Source organism: Vigna radiata, chromosome 7 (assembly GCF_000741045.1).
Source record: "Vigna radiata var. radiata cultivar VC1973A chromosome 7, Vradiata_ver6, whole genome shotgun sequence".
Lineage (NCBI taxonomy): Eukaryota > Viridiplantae > Streptophyta > Magnoliopsida > Fabales > Fabaceae > Vigna > Vigna radiata.
The window spans coordinates 51,922,024-51,939,212 of NC_028357.1; the positions used below are offsets into that span (position 1 = coordinate 51,922,024).

A 17,189-nucleotide genomic window follows, 5' to 3' on the forward strand; every position below is an offset into this window, starting at 1 on the left:
TATAAATTGGCCTTATCTCTAGTCGATGTGGGACTTCCAACACACCTCCTTCACACCGAGGTATAGATATCTCGTGCGTGATAGTAGAAATTAGGTGGTCCAATAGCGGCCCGACAACGGGTGGAATAGAAATGTCCAAGACACAAGAAATATCGCTAGGATAAGCTTTTAACCATGGCTTAGATACCATGTTAGAAGTGGGCTTTAAGCCTAACTCAATCTCACAAAATCGGCTTGTAAGGTGAGGTTTGCACCTCACTTATATTTTATAAATTGGCCATATCTCTACTCGATGTGAGACTTCCAACACAATCCCTTCACGCCGAGGTATAGACATCTCGTACATGATAGTAGAAAGGACATTGCTCCCTCCACCCCCACAAACGCTCCCTCCATCTCCCCAAAATTTCTCCAAATTCTTTTAATTACAAAAATATCCTTTCTTTACTTTAACCATATTTTATAAACCTATGCAACCCCACCCCACGCCAACCCCCCTCTCCGAACTCTACATCCGTTTGTCCCACTCTCATTTCTAAATTCGTTTCTTCTCATCCTCCATCTCTCACTTTCTCCCTCTATTTCCATTCCATCCTCACTCCCACCCTAGAAACGTCGTCCAAACTCGCCTCCGTCCTCCACACCTTCCACTACAGTAAAACGCTGATTTACCTACGAGATATTACCGAAGGCCTTCAGCCCCTCGGTAAATACATTTTACCGAGGGTATTACCGAGGGTCATGTGACCTTCGGTACGTTGGTGCTCATTAACCCCCCACAGCTTGGGTTTCCCTCACTCTTCGAGCCAAAAATATGAAGCCAGGTCTCGTCCCCTTTCAGAGAAGTCTCGTTCAAACCCTTCCCGTTTCAGAGAACTGTCGTCTCCAACACCACCAAAGTCTCGCTCTGCCCAAATTTCACAAATTCCCGTTCTCGTCTGCCCAAAGCCCTAATCCTAAGGTGTTCCATTAGTTCGTGCTTCCATTCTCTCGTCTACCTCTGTCTTTCCGGTGGCGGTCCGTTCTGTCCGGTCTCATCGAGGTTCGTTGTGCGTGTTGCAGGGTGGTTCGTGGTTGTGCGCGTGAGGCTTGTTCGCCGCAGGGGTGGTGGTTTGTGGCTGTACGGGTGAGGCTTCTGCGTCGTAGGAGTGTGGAGGGGCTTCCACCGCATTGAGTTTTCTAACAAGTAAGCTAGCTTCAATGAAAATATGATTGACAACTTATGTCAAAATTTCCCAGTCGCTTCTTGAAGTCTCTGATCATCATCATCATATATAAGAAGCCCCCCGTAGGGGCTAAAATGTTTCTCCACATCTGGAGAGTCATGCATTTCTTTTTCTCAAAAAAATGTTGCATCTTGAATGAAGGGTTCCCTCAGGTGAACCGCCGAAGCAACAGGAGCCGGCCTTTTCCGAGGGATTTTGGCCTTCGGTAATGCCCTTCGTTACTGTAGTGTTCTTCATCACCGTCAGAGTCGACACCAAACTTTGCTTCATGCGCACCCTCGATTACATCATAACAAAACTGCACATGATAAAAGAACTGAGCGTAGGGTTAGATTTAAAAACGCTTTTGGCTTCTCCCAGATTCTCTTACGCGATGAAAGCTCACGGTCTTTGGATTCTCAAGGGATACTCCTCGGTGATGAATATGAAGCCCCTGACTACATCCAGGCATTGGAAGAAGAACTCCGTAAGATTCAGGTGTTCTGTTAAGAGCATCCTCTTTCCTTCGAGCTAGTTACTCAAGGTGATCCAGCAAACAAACAAACCATATCCTTTTGTTGCTTTCTAGAAGATTATAAAGTTTCCTCCTTTATTTTCTGGGGTTGTTTACTGAAAGTTTTTTGGTTTCTGGATTTTGTTGTTTTTATTATGTTTGCAGCCATTGAAGCTTGCAGACAACAATTGTCTGACACCAATTTTTTTAACCAACAACTTTTGTTTTCAAAGAATTTTTTTTTAACCTTTTTCAAGAAGTTGTCTTGACACTTGTGAGTTCTTTATAAATTTGGTGTGTAATGTTTCTCAGGTGGAAAGGGCAGGAGTTAATAGGAAGCATCAATTTCTTTCGAATAAGGATTTCTTAAACGGATACGAACATCCGTAAACGGATATCCACATCCGACAGATCTCGTTCACAAATATTAACATTCGTTTTTAAATATTATTAAAAGGGTAAAAAGGGAATGGGGAGGTGCAGAGAGCACTGTGTGGAGGTGGAGTGAGTAACTCCCTAGTAGAAATTGAGTGGTACAATAGCGGTCCGACAACAGGTGGAATATAAATGCCCAAGAAACAAGAAATATCGTTAGGATAGGCTTTTAATCAAATCATGGTTCTGATACCATATTAGAAAGTGAGTTTTAAATAGGGATGACAATGGGTCGGGTTGGGCACAGATAGTGCCTACCAGTAACTCGACCCGACAAAAAAAAATCCATCTGTTATCCGACTCGCTACTCACACAGATATCCGCATATATTTTAAAACCCGCAGATACCCGCAAATATTTAAAAAATATTTTAATAAACTATTAAATTAAAATTTAAATAAAATTACAAAAAATATATAAAATATAATTAAATTAAATATAAATTAAAAATTAATTTTTATTTCAGTTGAATTAGTCTGAGGGTCGTTCGTCCTTCTTTGCTTTGTTCTCTTTTGATCTTCAATCCTATCCGAGAATGCCATCCACTTCGATTGGTTGTTGACCTACAAAAGACACTCTAAGGCTCAAGTTAAATATCAATTGTATATTTATAGGGCTTGTGGCAGGCAAACCCATTGATTAATTATTAGTGTAGTATATTTTTAGTCAATCAAATCCAATAATCAATAATCAATACTGTATATTTTGTAAAACTTAAGACAATCTGACCTATTAATACCTATTAATTGTCCATAAATGACAATTAATTTTGATCGGTATACTTCATATATTACAATATTAATTAAATTTAACCTTGTAAAATATAAATTAATGTTAATTTTAATTAAATATAACTTAATAAAATATAAATTAATTTTTTTTTGCAGGTAACAGATATCCACAAGTAGGGATAGTATAATATCCGCACCCGACCGGTTTATAAGCGGGTATTAAAATATCCGCTATCTGCGGGTTTTGGATAGTAAACACGGATTTTATCCATAGATATTTGCGGACACAGATTTTTTTTTTCATCCCTAGTTTTAAAGCCTAACTCAATCCTACAAAACCGATTTGTAAGGTAAGATTTGTACTTCACTTATATATTATAAATTCTCTAGTGAAGGTGGGACTTCCAATAAAAGCATATAAGTTTTGTACAATGTTAAGAGTCTTATATATAAGAATAAAGGATGCATGAAAGAAAGACATGAAAACGAATGAGATTTTTTAAGCTTTAAATGTGAATTTTAACAAATTTAAATTACAATACACGTCTAGGATTTGATTTATAAAATCTCACTACATTCCACTTCTTATTATCTACCTTCTTTCATGTTAAGAGGATTCTTTGTAATTAAAGATAAATTAAATGACAATTCTAAATTAATATAGAAGACTAATGAACTAAATGGATTACATGACATAATTATAAATTAATAAACATGACCAATACGTAGTTAAAAATAAAATAAATGACATAATTATAAACAAATAAATAAAATTAATATGCAATCAGAGATAAATTAAATTATATGATTATTAATAAATAAATAATATTAGTCTTTAAGTAGAAATAAATTAATAGATATAATTAGAAATAAAGTATTTAATATATTTTTTATCTTCAAACTATTTTAAAAAACTGATTTGTCCATAAACTAAATATTTATTTTTATTTCATCCTTACCTTTTTTGAAAATAATGTAAAACATGTTTTCAATCACCAAATTTCATCCTTGGCTTTTTTTTCAAACACCAAATAACATGTGGAAGTCATATTCTAGTTTACTTGTCACATGGTAAATACTGTGATTTCATTGAATTTTCTATAACTCGGAGGAACAATCTGTGTTGAGAAATTTGATTGTGTTCTCTTGTATGTCATAGCCAACCAAGATGTCCTGCTGTGCCAAATTCCCAAAAATGGCTTGTTTACATGAACGGAAAGCTAAACATATGATAGTTTCCCTGACCTTGACAAAGGTGTTGATAGAATGCAATTCCACAGTTCCACCACCTTTAAAATGTGCATACACTGTTGGTATATGATATTCTTCACCAGGTGTAATTCCGAAGCACAACTTCAATGATTTTACCGGGCTATCTGTACGAGGTAAATTAACTGCATTCACCATTTCTCCTTCTAAACTTGAGTAAACCTCATCTGGCAAACAAGTGACTGTTGTCCCTGAGTCAATGAAGATGTTTCCATCTTCACCATTTCTGGGAAACTCTATTCTCTTGCTTTCCACACTGATTGCTTCCATCACCACGTAGTACTTGGTTGGCCGTGCTTTGTTTATGATTAAAGGGGTTGAAACGGCACCTTCAATAGTAACCTCACCACGATCTCCAAAATGGAGATAGCTAGGTTTTCGATCTCCTTCATACATTGGCGTCAAACAATAGGAAAACGTTCCACCTGTTTTAGGTTTTAACTGACCTATAAGTGAGAAAGGTGAGTTTCCAAGGCCAACTACGCCAGAGCCTTGCCCACCAAAGGTTCCAACGTTGTTGTGTCCACATCCAATCACAGTTTGGGGAAATGCTACAGGAACATCTTCAAGACTGGAATTTAGAGTAATGGTGTCCCAACTGAAATCTCCTTCTGAAGTTGATCCATCACCATAGCTCACTTTATATGCACAGTGCTTTCTATTGTTAAAATCGCAAAATGCATTTTCCGAACTCAGACATTCAGCAGCAACACAAGGCATACTACTGTATGTACTTGAAGTTGAAGGATCAAATATGGGTCTGTCTTCTTTGTAACAGTTTTTACAAGGTTGACATTGCATCCAAATAAACCTGGAACCAGTATGAACTATACCAAGGATATGGAATGGTGGAGTTCCAACTGAATAGTTCACCAGGAATTCTCCTGAAATTGGTGTTATAGTGCTTTCAACATCGTTTGAGTCGAGGTTAAAGTAATTAGCACGATGGATGGAACGAAGAATGGCATTTTCAACTCGTTGGAAATGAGTTTCATTGGGACGATAATATGGTGATTTTGGTGAATCACGGTGGATCATCTCCACACTGAAACTGCTTTTAAGGGCTTTTGAGAAGGAAATGTGTTGAAGAAATACAAAGACTATAAGAAAAGATGAATAGCGTAGAAGCATTGTCATGATGTAGTGGATAAAAAAACAAGCGCTTCAAATGGATTTGTAATTGATGCTGCCTTCTTATATTATAGTGAATGAAATTATCTGTGTTATCAGTATTTAATACCTTATATCTGATATATTATTGATTAGCATCAACACCCACTTTTTACTATATAGATTTAGTCTTGATTTCAATAATTAATGCAAAATTTAATTTTTGCCAAAATTCTTCCATGTTGTGATATGTTTCCAAGCTGGGTGCAAAGGAAAAACCTAAAAATTTATTATATATGCCTTTATTGGAGATCTTGTGAATCAAAAGTAAATATTGAAAGAATATCAAGTTTATAGTAGGTGAAATTCAATTTGAACAACGTATATGTTTCGGGTGTGGGATTGTTTCGGGTGTGGGATTGAGAATCACAATCAAAATAATCCTTCATATTTTTCTTTTAATCCTCTAACATCATCTTAAGTCTCTATTAAAAATTGTCCTCGGTTCTTCTTCTTCAAATTTCAAGCCGAGCAAGTAAGTTCTTGTCAATGACACTCTGTTCAAATTCCAAGCCAAACGAGTGGATACCTGTCCAAGACACTCCGCTCAAATAAGTTATAGGTGTTTGATCTATTATCATAGCAAAGTCTTTAATCCATAATAAATGTAATCACCTACTTCTTTACTTTATCTCTCTATTTGTAGATGTTGAAATGAACATTTAATTAGGATTGACTTAATTACGAACCAAAAGACCCAAAAGTAAAATTGGAACTTAAAATCTTTTGAAAATAAAATAGTTGATTCAAATATAAAAAAAAGTAAAATAACATTTACAAGAGAACTGATCTCTTGGCAATATTATATATGTGAGATAGTGTTCCCTTTGGAGATTGTGAGGTATTTAAATTGTGTTTAACTTTGACTCTTAAGTGATGTAAGATTATTGGGTATGGTAGGAACATAAATCCTTCTAATCGAGGTTTAAAGAGAATGACTCATCATACTCAACAGAGCTTAAGGAACCTTATACTACAATAAAAACATAAGTTACCTACCAATATTTACCTACAAATTTTAATTCGTAAATAATATGTAATGATATACAACCCGCATGTAAGTAATAATAAACATATTAAAAAGGATTATTTGTAATTAAAGATAAATTAAATGAAAATTATAAATTAATATAGAAGACTAATATAACTAGAGATGTCACATGACATTATAATAAATTAATAAACATGACCAATATGTAATATCCCGATTTCAAAGTTGTCACGGGTTATTAAAAATCGATAAAATTCAAAATTTATCATAGTGTAGAAACATATTAAAAAAACCTTATCCAATTACATTGTTTCGAGAAATAAAATAAAGAAGAAAATACTCCAATTATATTGTCTTAATTTATAAAAAAAAAATAGCTTTAATTGAATTCCAAGGTTTTTCCCATCTTCTCTCGAGTGAATCACGCCTCTTGAGCATCTGTAACATTATTTACTTATGTATAACGCATTGTACGATCATGGCCGATAATTTCATTCACAAACATAAACACAAACACGTATCGGGTAAGTTACAAGTAAGACAATCATAACAATAATATTCATATATACTAATTATATCCACCATAATCAATCACATAGCAAGATACAAACCTTCTTATTATATCAATCATAATCAAACACCCCATAGACATAAGTAATTGCAACAAGATTCTTAATCCTCAAAACATAACAAATCAAACATATCTGAATACTCAATACTCTATCCTCGATCCTTGATTTTCACTAACATCACACACTTAAACTAACAGTCTATATTCATAGTAGCACCTATTCCAACTATACCACTTGATACCATTACTACCAACATAGTATTTTGATGATGCTCTATCATCACCATACTCATTAACATGTGTAACTCAATCATGATCACTACCTTATGACTCCTCAGATACCATAACACCATAGTGAAAAGAATCAGACACACTCTTATACCCTACCTCACTGAATATAGTCGCTCCTACAATGTAATCTATAGCCTCCCCTACAGATAAGTTTGAGTAGTCCTGCAATTCAACTAAGGATATGCCTTCCTACAACACAAAACAAGGAAACCACCATCACCCCCACACAAGGACGATTCAATACCCGAACAAACAAAACCTATCTGCAGATAAAAACCAAGATTTACTAGGTACAACAAGTAGACCTATCCTCCCACTCTCATGCTCATTAATCACCCACTCTGGTACACCCCAAAACACTCACTCATTCTCCAATGTCATCTAGAAATCAAATAGACCCTAAACATAACCACTAACCTTAATCTCTAATTATCATCATGTTCCACGACTCCTCAAGCTTGGTTTATATCCCTTCTTCATTAAAATGCATTATTTATAGTAAAAACACTCTAGGACAATAGATTATCATAAGCGATAATCAATTATTCCCAAAACACACACATGTTCACAAAATACCCTATCATAATCAATTATAGCTTAAGATAATTAATTATCTCAATGGTTTTGCACAACAATTCACCATAATTCATCACGCATGAAGGGATAATCGATTATCATCCCAGATATTCGATTATTCTCGTGAATAATCACGTTCTTGGACCAAACCCTAAGGTCCAACCCCCATAATCAATTATAGCTTAAGATAATTAATTATCTCAATGGTTTTGCACAACAATTCACCATAATTCATCACGCATGAAGGGATAATCGATTATCATCCCAGATATTCGACTATTCTCGTGAATAATCACGTTCTTGGACGAAACCCTAAGGTTCAACCCCATGTATCAATCCCAAATCACGTGAAAACATGCTTAAGTCATTATACATGCATTCAAGCATCACATACCCTTGTAACATACTCAAACACATATAATACATCACTTGAATAATCCAGATCCAATCATTGACATGTTATACCCCTAATAAACCAAATTATACTACATATGATTATCACCACACCCTTATTGATAGGAAAAAGGGCCAAAAGAAACAACAACTTAACAAAGAGTAATAACGCAACGGAAATTCAATCTCCCTTCTTGTGAGAATCTACGAGGAACACCAAACAAATAGAACAAAAACGAAATCCAATCGGAAAGAGACACCAACAATTTTTAACATGGAAACCCTTCAATGCAAGGGTAAACTCCACGAGTCATCCAAACCAAAGAATAATCCCCTATGATCAATAATAGAATTCAAAAGAGTCTTCGATAAAAACACCAAATGGGGTTTTCAATAAGTCAAACTAATTATGCATAATGCTTACAAATGAGAACCAAGAAGATGAAAATTCTTCAAAACAGAGCTGCTGATTCGAGGTTGTTTTCTCCGAAAATAGGCCTCCGATTAATTGTCCAAAAATTAGCCGTGTTCAATGATGAACGACTTCACAACGACGAAAACACCAGTGCAGGTTTTATGTTATGTAGGAATGACTTCTTTTCTTCATTTCTCTCTATCTTTGTTTTTCCATCTCTTCAAATGACTCTAAAGTGCCCTACTAATCTAACCATCTCCACTAAAACAAAGTATAACGGTCCACGTTATTTGGTCTATTCTCCACATAAAAATGGAGCCCAATAACTCAACCCTTATAACATATATTTGTAGGGAAACCCCGAAGCATCATAAATTTGTTCTTTCTTAGAATCAAACCCTCTGATGGGATAACCCAACAAAACATACATAATACATTTATAGGAAAAATCCATCACAAATATTACCAAATACCTATTCTCATGCACACACAAACCCTTGCCCAATAATGACAACAGATAATCATAATCGTTTTTACATAGTCATATATCAAACACGTATTTTCATACAAGTAAACCAAGAATACATAGCAAAGAACAAACAATGGTAAGTTTCTCCATACCTTGACCAATCATAAGGCTTTATCTAACCTTAAATCACTACCAATCTTCCTTTACACTAAGAGTTTTTTGTCGCTCTTTCTCTTCTCTCAAAACACCAATCTACTTTCTTCCTCTTTTTTCTCTCTTTGACATAGAGTTTCTAAAGTTTCTAAACACAAAACCACAATTTTCTCCATATCTTACTATTTATGAATTCACTCAACTCTATCTCTAATATTTATTCACTTATAATAATACATTTTATTATAATGAGTCTATCAATAATATATATTATTATTATTATTATCTGGCTATAATATCTAATTATACCCTAGTATAAAAAATATTTTTTATACTGATTAAAAAAGACTTTTTATAGATATAGAAAATTTATCACTTTTTAAACCGGTTCTAAAATAGGTATATAAAGTCTCATTTTTTATAACCATGAGTCACTTTTTATACCTGATAATTTATAACCGGCATAAAAAGTGATATTTTTTTTAGAATACAGAAGGTCCCGAACAGAAAGAAACAATAATATCCAATTGGGAATTCAAGAAAGTCATTCACAAAAAAGCATATTCCAAACATCTGACATCCATCAAAATATCGCATACACCAGTCCATTTATAACTGATTTAGAAGTAGAACATACATGTAAACAAAAATAATCTTAACCAAATTTAGCTTCAATTTCAGCCAATTTTTCAGCATTCCTGTCCATCAAATAAAATCATTACCAAGATTCAAGCTTATAGTCAATAGAAAAGGATGAGCAAGCTGATGTCATGGATAAATAATAATCTTGTTCAAACAATGCATCTTTCAAGGACCAAAAGCAAAGACCAAGAACATAATGGGATAGAAAATCAACAATTCTCTCATTATAACTATGACAGAAACAGGCTTCATTGGAGTTCATCATAGCCTATGATTTCTTCATCATACAGAGAAAAATTAATCAAATTACAATATAAAATAAACCACGTTAGGTTAGTTTTAAGAGAACATGGAAAACTAGAATGAAATAAGAGAGATATAGAACAATTTCAACTAGAACAAAAATCATAGGAGTTTATCCATAGATGAGCAATATACTCAATTGGAAAGTCCATGGGAGAAAAACCATAAATGACCTCTATCAGTGTAACTATGACAATTATACTTCATCGGAGTTTATACATAGCTCATGACAGTTTGCATCATTTAGAGATCAAAATCAACAAGGCACATAACGGAGCAATGAAATTCCTTCAAATAATACACATGAAACAATCTAATTTCTCTCCAATTTTAATGTGTACATATCACTTGAATTTACAACTATCACCGAAATTTACACATTCAAGAAATCAACATGCTGTAAAATCCAAATCAACCCATTTCAAAGATGCAACTAGAATAAAAACTAGTTACAATTGATTACCTTCTTTTCTAGCTCGACAAGCCTCAAGGCCAATTCTGTAGCAGTATACATTTTCAGTTTGCCTACACAGACAAGAAACAACACCTATTAGTAAAACTCTTTTAAAAACAAATAAAAACAAAAAAACAAATAATAGAAAACATGTACACATGTTAAAATATCAAACAATGCTCCACCTTGGAAATGTCTGATTGTGTGTATTGTAAATAAAATTGGTTGAAGTTATTATTTTAGAACCTATTTCTCAACTAAGTTACCCTTTTATTAGAGCCCTTCCACCATGCTTGTCAGAATCTGGAGAGTTTTCTTCCGTTATCCCTTTTTGTCTATTTTTTATAGCACGTAGATGTGTTCGAGCAGGAGCAGCTGCATTAGATGCAACAGTTGCGATCAACTCACCCAGAGTACCCCACCTTTCTTTCACAACCTGCACGTATCAATATAAGTAAACATCAATTTTTTACAGCATGACAAAGATGTCATTCTACATAGGAACAAAAAGGCAAAATAACCTCATTAAAGTTTTGTTCTCTCGAGCTGCTTGTTCTTGTGAACGCTTTAAGACTTTTGAGTCTCCAACTTGCTCCTCCATCCCCAACAAGGGAAGAAGATAGAAGTTGGTCAGCACCAACTTTAGCTCCATCATTTCCTTCTGGGTAACCACTTCCACTATCTTCAAATATGGATTCATTTCCTTAGCTTAAAAAATATCAGAAAATTGGCTCAGGTCCACGCTGATAGCACTGGAAATATTGTTTGGCGGTAGGCGCGATACTTTGAATAACGCTCGGCATTGACATTCAGGTGTTTGGTAGTGAACTCTTTGAAGAGGCTGACGTTCAGCAGCAAAAGTGACACTCAACGGAGGCTGCGGCACTTGAATTTCCCCTCAACGTGGCGCTTAAGCGTTTGACAGAAAACTCTACAAAGACGCTGGCACTCAGCGGTGGAATTACGCTCAACGTTGACTGCGGTTCTTCTTTTGTGCACTTTTCCAGTTTTTCCTGAGTCTAGCTCCTTACTACTTCAACTTCATTCATCAAATTCATGTTAATTTCTGCCAAAACAAGGAAAACTAAGCATAAAACCAATAATACTACCTTCAACTCTCTTATTCTCTAATTTAAGCAAAAAACATGATTTCAATCTAGTTTCTAATAAGAAGGGTGTTTTTAGTGTCAAAATTATGTATAAAAATAACGGTATTTCAACTGTTATCAACCCCTAACCCCAATTCATTTTTACGCAGCACCCATTTGAATTGAGTTTTGTGATAATTATTTTTCTTTTGAGTATTTGTTAGTAAGTGTGATATTGAAAATTAAAGATATTTGAGGGAGGTTGGTAGTGTTTGAGTGCAGTTTGGAGTGGTGTATTGAAGAAGCTTGACTTGTTTTGTAGTGGTTCACTTGGGTACTTTTTGGTTATACTCTTAGAGTATTCTTCGAACTTGTATTGATATTACTAGAAAGAAGACAGGATTTAGTTTTTGGTTAATTGTTCTATGTTAGTATATTATTTTTGGTTTATCTGTTGCATTATTGCGTGTTAATTAGGATTTTATTTTTATTATCTAAAACTGATTTATCTTTCGAAAAACAAATATCAATTAAGAATTGATACACGATAGACGGATATAGGATCCAGCATAATAAGCAATCCAATATAGAAATGCGATATACCATAATCGAATGTGGATATCCCATTAAGTTTAATTTGTTGTATAAAATTTTATTATATTACTTATTTATTTATTTTATTAGTTTTAAATTATTTTTAAAATTATATATAATTTTGTATAAATATATAATATAATTATATAATTTTTAATTAATATAATATAATTTATATTAATTTATTAAAATTAATAAAAATGGTTTTCAACCTTAATATCAATCTATCGGATATGCATATCCGAAGGTACAGATATCGGATTTCGACATCCGATTTGTACCATTTCCGATTACACATCAATGTAATTATATTATTTTATTACTTATTCAATCAAGTGACATTATTTATAATCAATCGTTATACATTTATATATTTAAGATATTATTTATTTTCAAATATAGAATTATATTATTATTTTATTTTTAAAAGCATATATTTAAAATGATTTAGGTTTTTGGAGTTATTGAGCATTGAATATGGTAGGACCAATTGGTATTACATGAAATATCGATATTAGATTATGGTAGAGAGTACCGAAAGGATTGACATGCATATATAGTTTATTTTTTGAGTGAGAAAAATACTTATTGTATTTCATTGAATTTTCTATATCTCGGAGGTACAATCTGTGTTGAGAAAGGTCACTGTGTTGCGTTGTGTGTCATAGCCAATCAAGATATCCTGCTGTGCTAAATTCCCCAAAATGGCTTCAGAACCTGAACGGAAAGCCAAACATATGATAGTTTCCCTGACCTTGACAAAGGTGTTGATAGAATGCAATTCCACAGTTCCACCACCTTTAAAATGTGCAAACACTGTTGGTATATGATATTCTTCACCAGGTGTAATTCCGAAGCACAACCTCAAACCTTTTATTGGGCTATCAGTACGAGGTAAATTAACTTCATTTACCATTTCTCCTTCCAAACTTGAGTAAACCTCATCTGGCAAATAACTGAGCGCTGCCCCTGAGTCAATTAAGATGTTTCCATCTTCACCATTTCTGGGAAACTCTATTCTCTTGCTTCCCACACTGATTGCTTCCAACACCACGAAGTACACGGATGGCCGTGCTATGTCTCTGATTAAAGGGGTTGAAACGGCACCTTCAACAGTAACCTCACCACGATCTCCAAAATGGAGATAGCTAGGTTTTCGATCTCCTTCATACATTGGCGTCAAACAATAGGAAAATGTTCCACCTGTTTTAGGTTTTAACTGACTTGCAAGTGAGAAAGGTCCGATTCCAAGGCCAACTATGCCAGAGCTTTTCTCACCAAAGATTCCATAGTTGTTGTGTCCACATCCAATCACAGTTTGAGGAAATGCTACAGGAACATCTTCCAAACTGGAATATAGACTAATGGTCTCCCAACTGAAATCTCCTTCTGAATTTGATCCATCAGCATAGGACATTTTATATGCACAGTGCTTTCCATTGTTAAAATTGCAAAAAGCATGTGTCCCAGTCAGACAATCAGCAGCAACACAAGGCATAGTACTGTATGTCCTTGAAGTTGAAGGATCAAATATGGGTCTGTCTTGTTTGTAACAGTCTTTACAAGGCTGACATTGCATCCAAATTAAGTCTGAACCAGTATCAACTATACCGAGGATTTGGACTGGTGGAGTTCCAACTGAATAGTTCAGCAGGTATTCTCCTGAAGCTGGTGTTATAGTGCTCTCAACATCGTTTGAGTCGAGTTTCAAGTAATTAGCACGATGGATGGAACGAAGAATGGCATTTTCAACTCGTTGGAAATGAGTTTCCGTGGGACGATAAAATGGTGATTTTGGTGAATCACGGTGGATCATCTCCACTCTCAAACTGCTTTTAAGGGCTTTTGAGATGGAAATGTTTTGAAGAAATACCAAGACAATGAGAAGAGATGAATAACGTAGAAGCGTTGTCATCATGTACATGCATAAGATTAGTGGTAAACAAAATCAAATGGATTTGTAATTGTTGCTGCCTTCTTATATAGTGACTATGTGAAATTATCTGCAATAATTGTTATCAGTATTTAATACCTTTAATCCGATATATTCTTGATTAGCATCAACACCCTTTTTTACTATAACTTTAGTTTTGATTTAATTAATTAATGCAAAATTTAATTTCTTGCAAAGTTTTGCCATGTTCTGATATGTTTCCAAGCTAAGTGCAGATGAATCAAAAAGCTAACAATTTGTTATATATACCTTTATTGGAGATCTTTTGAACAAATGTAAATATTCAAAGAATATCAGGTTTATATTAGTAGGTGAAATTCAATTTGAACAACCTAACAATTTATTATATATGTATATACATACATATATATATATATATATATATATATATATATATATATATATATATATATATATATATATATATATATATATTCCTTTTATGATTGATGCATTTGTAGTAATAATTGCTTGCAACATTTTTTTTTGTTAATATAACACATATTCTTATTATTAAAATATATAGTGTTTTAATTTGAAACGGTATGTATGAAAATAGAATTATATAAAAATTTTAGTATTAATCTTAAATATGGATTACACACAGAATAAGCATTATACTTAACATGTATTGCTTTTTCCCCAAATTGTAGGAATTGCAAATATATAAGAAAATTTCCTATTAGAGTATTTTGATGGATTTTAATATATGAGAGGGTATGAAATTGTTGGTGTTTGATAGGAATATTAATAATAATAAAATGAGTCAAATTCATAATATATATATATATATATATATATATATATATATGACTTTTAATAAAAAAATTAAAATAATTGATTTATAACTTTTTTTTGAATTTTTTAATTTTTAATCAATTCATATGTTAGACTTATATTGGATTCTTAATAGCATCAACGTACTTTATGGAAGAGTTTTCATGCATAAAATAATTTTGATTCATTGAAAGATACAACCGCATTAAAAAAAAAAAAGAAAAAAAAAGAAAAAAAAAGCAACGCTGCAACCCATTTTGTCATATATTTCTAAACAAGTAATAAGTTTTAGACACACTTACGAGAAAACCAATCTCTTTCTTGACAATCATCGTATATATGTGATGTATTGTTCATTTTGGAGATTATGAGGTATTTAATATGCATATTACCTTGACTCATATAAGTGATGTAAGATTATTGTATATAAATTTCCTAATTGAATTCTAAGGTGAATGATCCGTCATTCTCAATAGAGCTTCATTATGAGAAAAACACAAGTTATCTATTTATATTTACTTACGAATTTTAATTCATAGATAATGCAAGTATTACATACGAATTTTACATGCAAATTTATAAAAGTGAGTTACATACAGATTTTATATATGGACTTTTATTGACGTAAGAACATAACTATTTTTTCATGTAACAGTAGATGGGTCGAAAGGAAATTGTTACACCGTAGAAGATTCATTTAAGGACGACCCTCTTGGTGCGATACATGAGTTTTCTAACATCATTGCACATGCGCCAATGATTGCTCCATGGGATCCTACTATATTTGGAAGAGTGATGAGTGCATATTTATGCCCACATTTATGCTTTAAAATTCAAATTTTTAATGAGATATTTGTGCTTAAATGGTTGATTTAAAGTGAATCTGTGTGAAGTTGAATTGTTGGGCTTTGGAATTAAAGAGGCTTAAAAAGTGATTTTGATTGCATAAATTATTCTTGGACGTTCTAATATTTATTTGTGCAGCTGAATTTGGAGTTTTATTGGTACAAATTGCAATTTAAAGCCCAAAATCAGATTTTATTTGAAAAATAATGTCCAGATGGGCCAAATAGGCAATCTTTACTCTTGCAACCCCAGATTTCCCTACATGCACCCCTCAATTCTAAACCAGGCCAATACTAAAGCCCAACAGAAACCCTTTTCGCCTACACCCCTCAATTCACTATACACACACCCTCCTACCATTCCTAAGTCAGACTTCATCAGATTTTGCCATGTGGCAATCCACCACTAATAGATCCAACCACTCAAAACATGCCACCTAACTCCCTCATGCCACGTCATCACCATCTTCAACAGAAACCCTAATTCCCTTGCCAAACCCTAGCCGCCGCAACAATGCTATCTACTTCCGGTGAGCCACCATCTTCTTCGTTCATCATCTCACCGTCATCGCAAATCGCGTACAGAGCAATCCTCCATCAGCACCGCCGTGTCGCCACCTTCTTCCATGGGTAACCACCATCGTCGACCACCACGTTTCTCGCGTAGCACGATGACCACCATCCACCATCTTCTTCCTCGCGAGCAAGCCGCCGTGAGGACGCTGCCAGCAATTCAAACCTGCAATCCAGAAAACGCAGAAAAATTCTCAGTGTCATCATCGATCGCGTTTCCTCCATACCCAGAACTCCACTGATGTCGAACAAACACCTGCAGAAACCCAATCGTGCCATCATCCTCTCCGCAGACCTGCAACACCAGAGAAATCGCCAACTTCCATCTCTGTCGCGCACAAAGCTCATCACCATCCTTGCGCGAGCTTCATCTTCCTCGCATATAAACTTGAAACGCAGAAAACCATCAAACAGCGTGGCGGCGCAGGAGCAAAGGGGAAGCCCTTTTCCCAATCTGAAACCCTAATTGGGAGGAAAAAAGGGTTGACACGTGGCACTTCCTGATTGGTGCGTCAAAACTGGTCAACATTGCTTAAGTCTGGTCAAAGTTGGTCAAACAAGGGTTCTGGTGCAATTTTAGAGAATTCTGAAGGGGCTAAAATGCAAATAGAGGAAATATCAAGATATTTGTGCAATTATGGAAAGTCAGAAAAGCTAAAAGATAAATTCAGTTGTTGAATTAATTTAATTTGGGAATATCAACAGAAAATATCTTCTAAATAATGTTATAATTATCTAAATCTTTTAGTTATTTGGAAGATATAAGATAAAAGATT

General features: G+C 34.1%; 2 protein-coding genes across 2 annotated transcripts; both read right to left on the minus strand.

Moving 5' to 3' along the window:
• Window positions 1-3,983: 3,983 nt before the first annotated feature.
• Window positions 3,984-5,291, minus strand: LOC106766613 (aspartic proteinase CDR1-like). Its single transcript, XM_014651331.1, has one exon. It carries the CDS (start codon window positions 5,289-5,291, stop codon window positions 3,984-3,986), a length of 1,308 nt encoding a protein of 435 aa, XP_014506817.1.
• A 4,547-nt stretch (window positions 5,292-9,838) lies between these two features.
• LOC106766614 (aspartic proteinase CDR1-like) lies at window positions 9,839-14,195 on the minus strand. The gene is made up of 5 exons (XM_014651332.2): window positions 12,889-14,195; window positions 11,104-11,264; window positions 10,849-11,018; window positions 10,582-10,653; window positions 9,839-9,881 (listed from the first exon to the last, which is right to left on the minus strand). The coding sequence occupies exons 1-5, from the start codon at window positions 14,186-14,188 to the stop codon at window positions 9,839-9,841; spliced, it is 1,746 nt and encodes a 581-aa protein (XP_014506818.2). The 5' UTR covers window positions 14,189-14,195.
• Window positions 14,196-17,189: the final 2,994 nt, after the last annotated feature.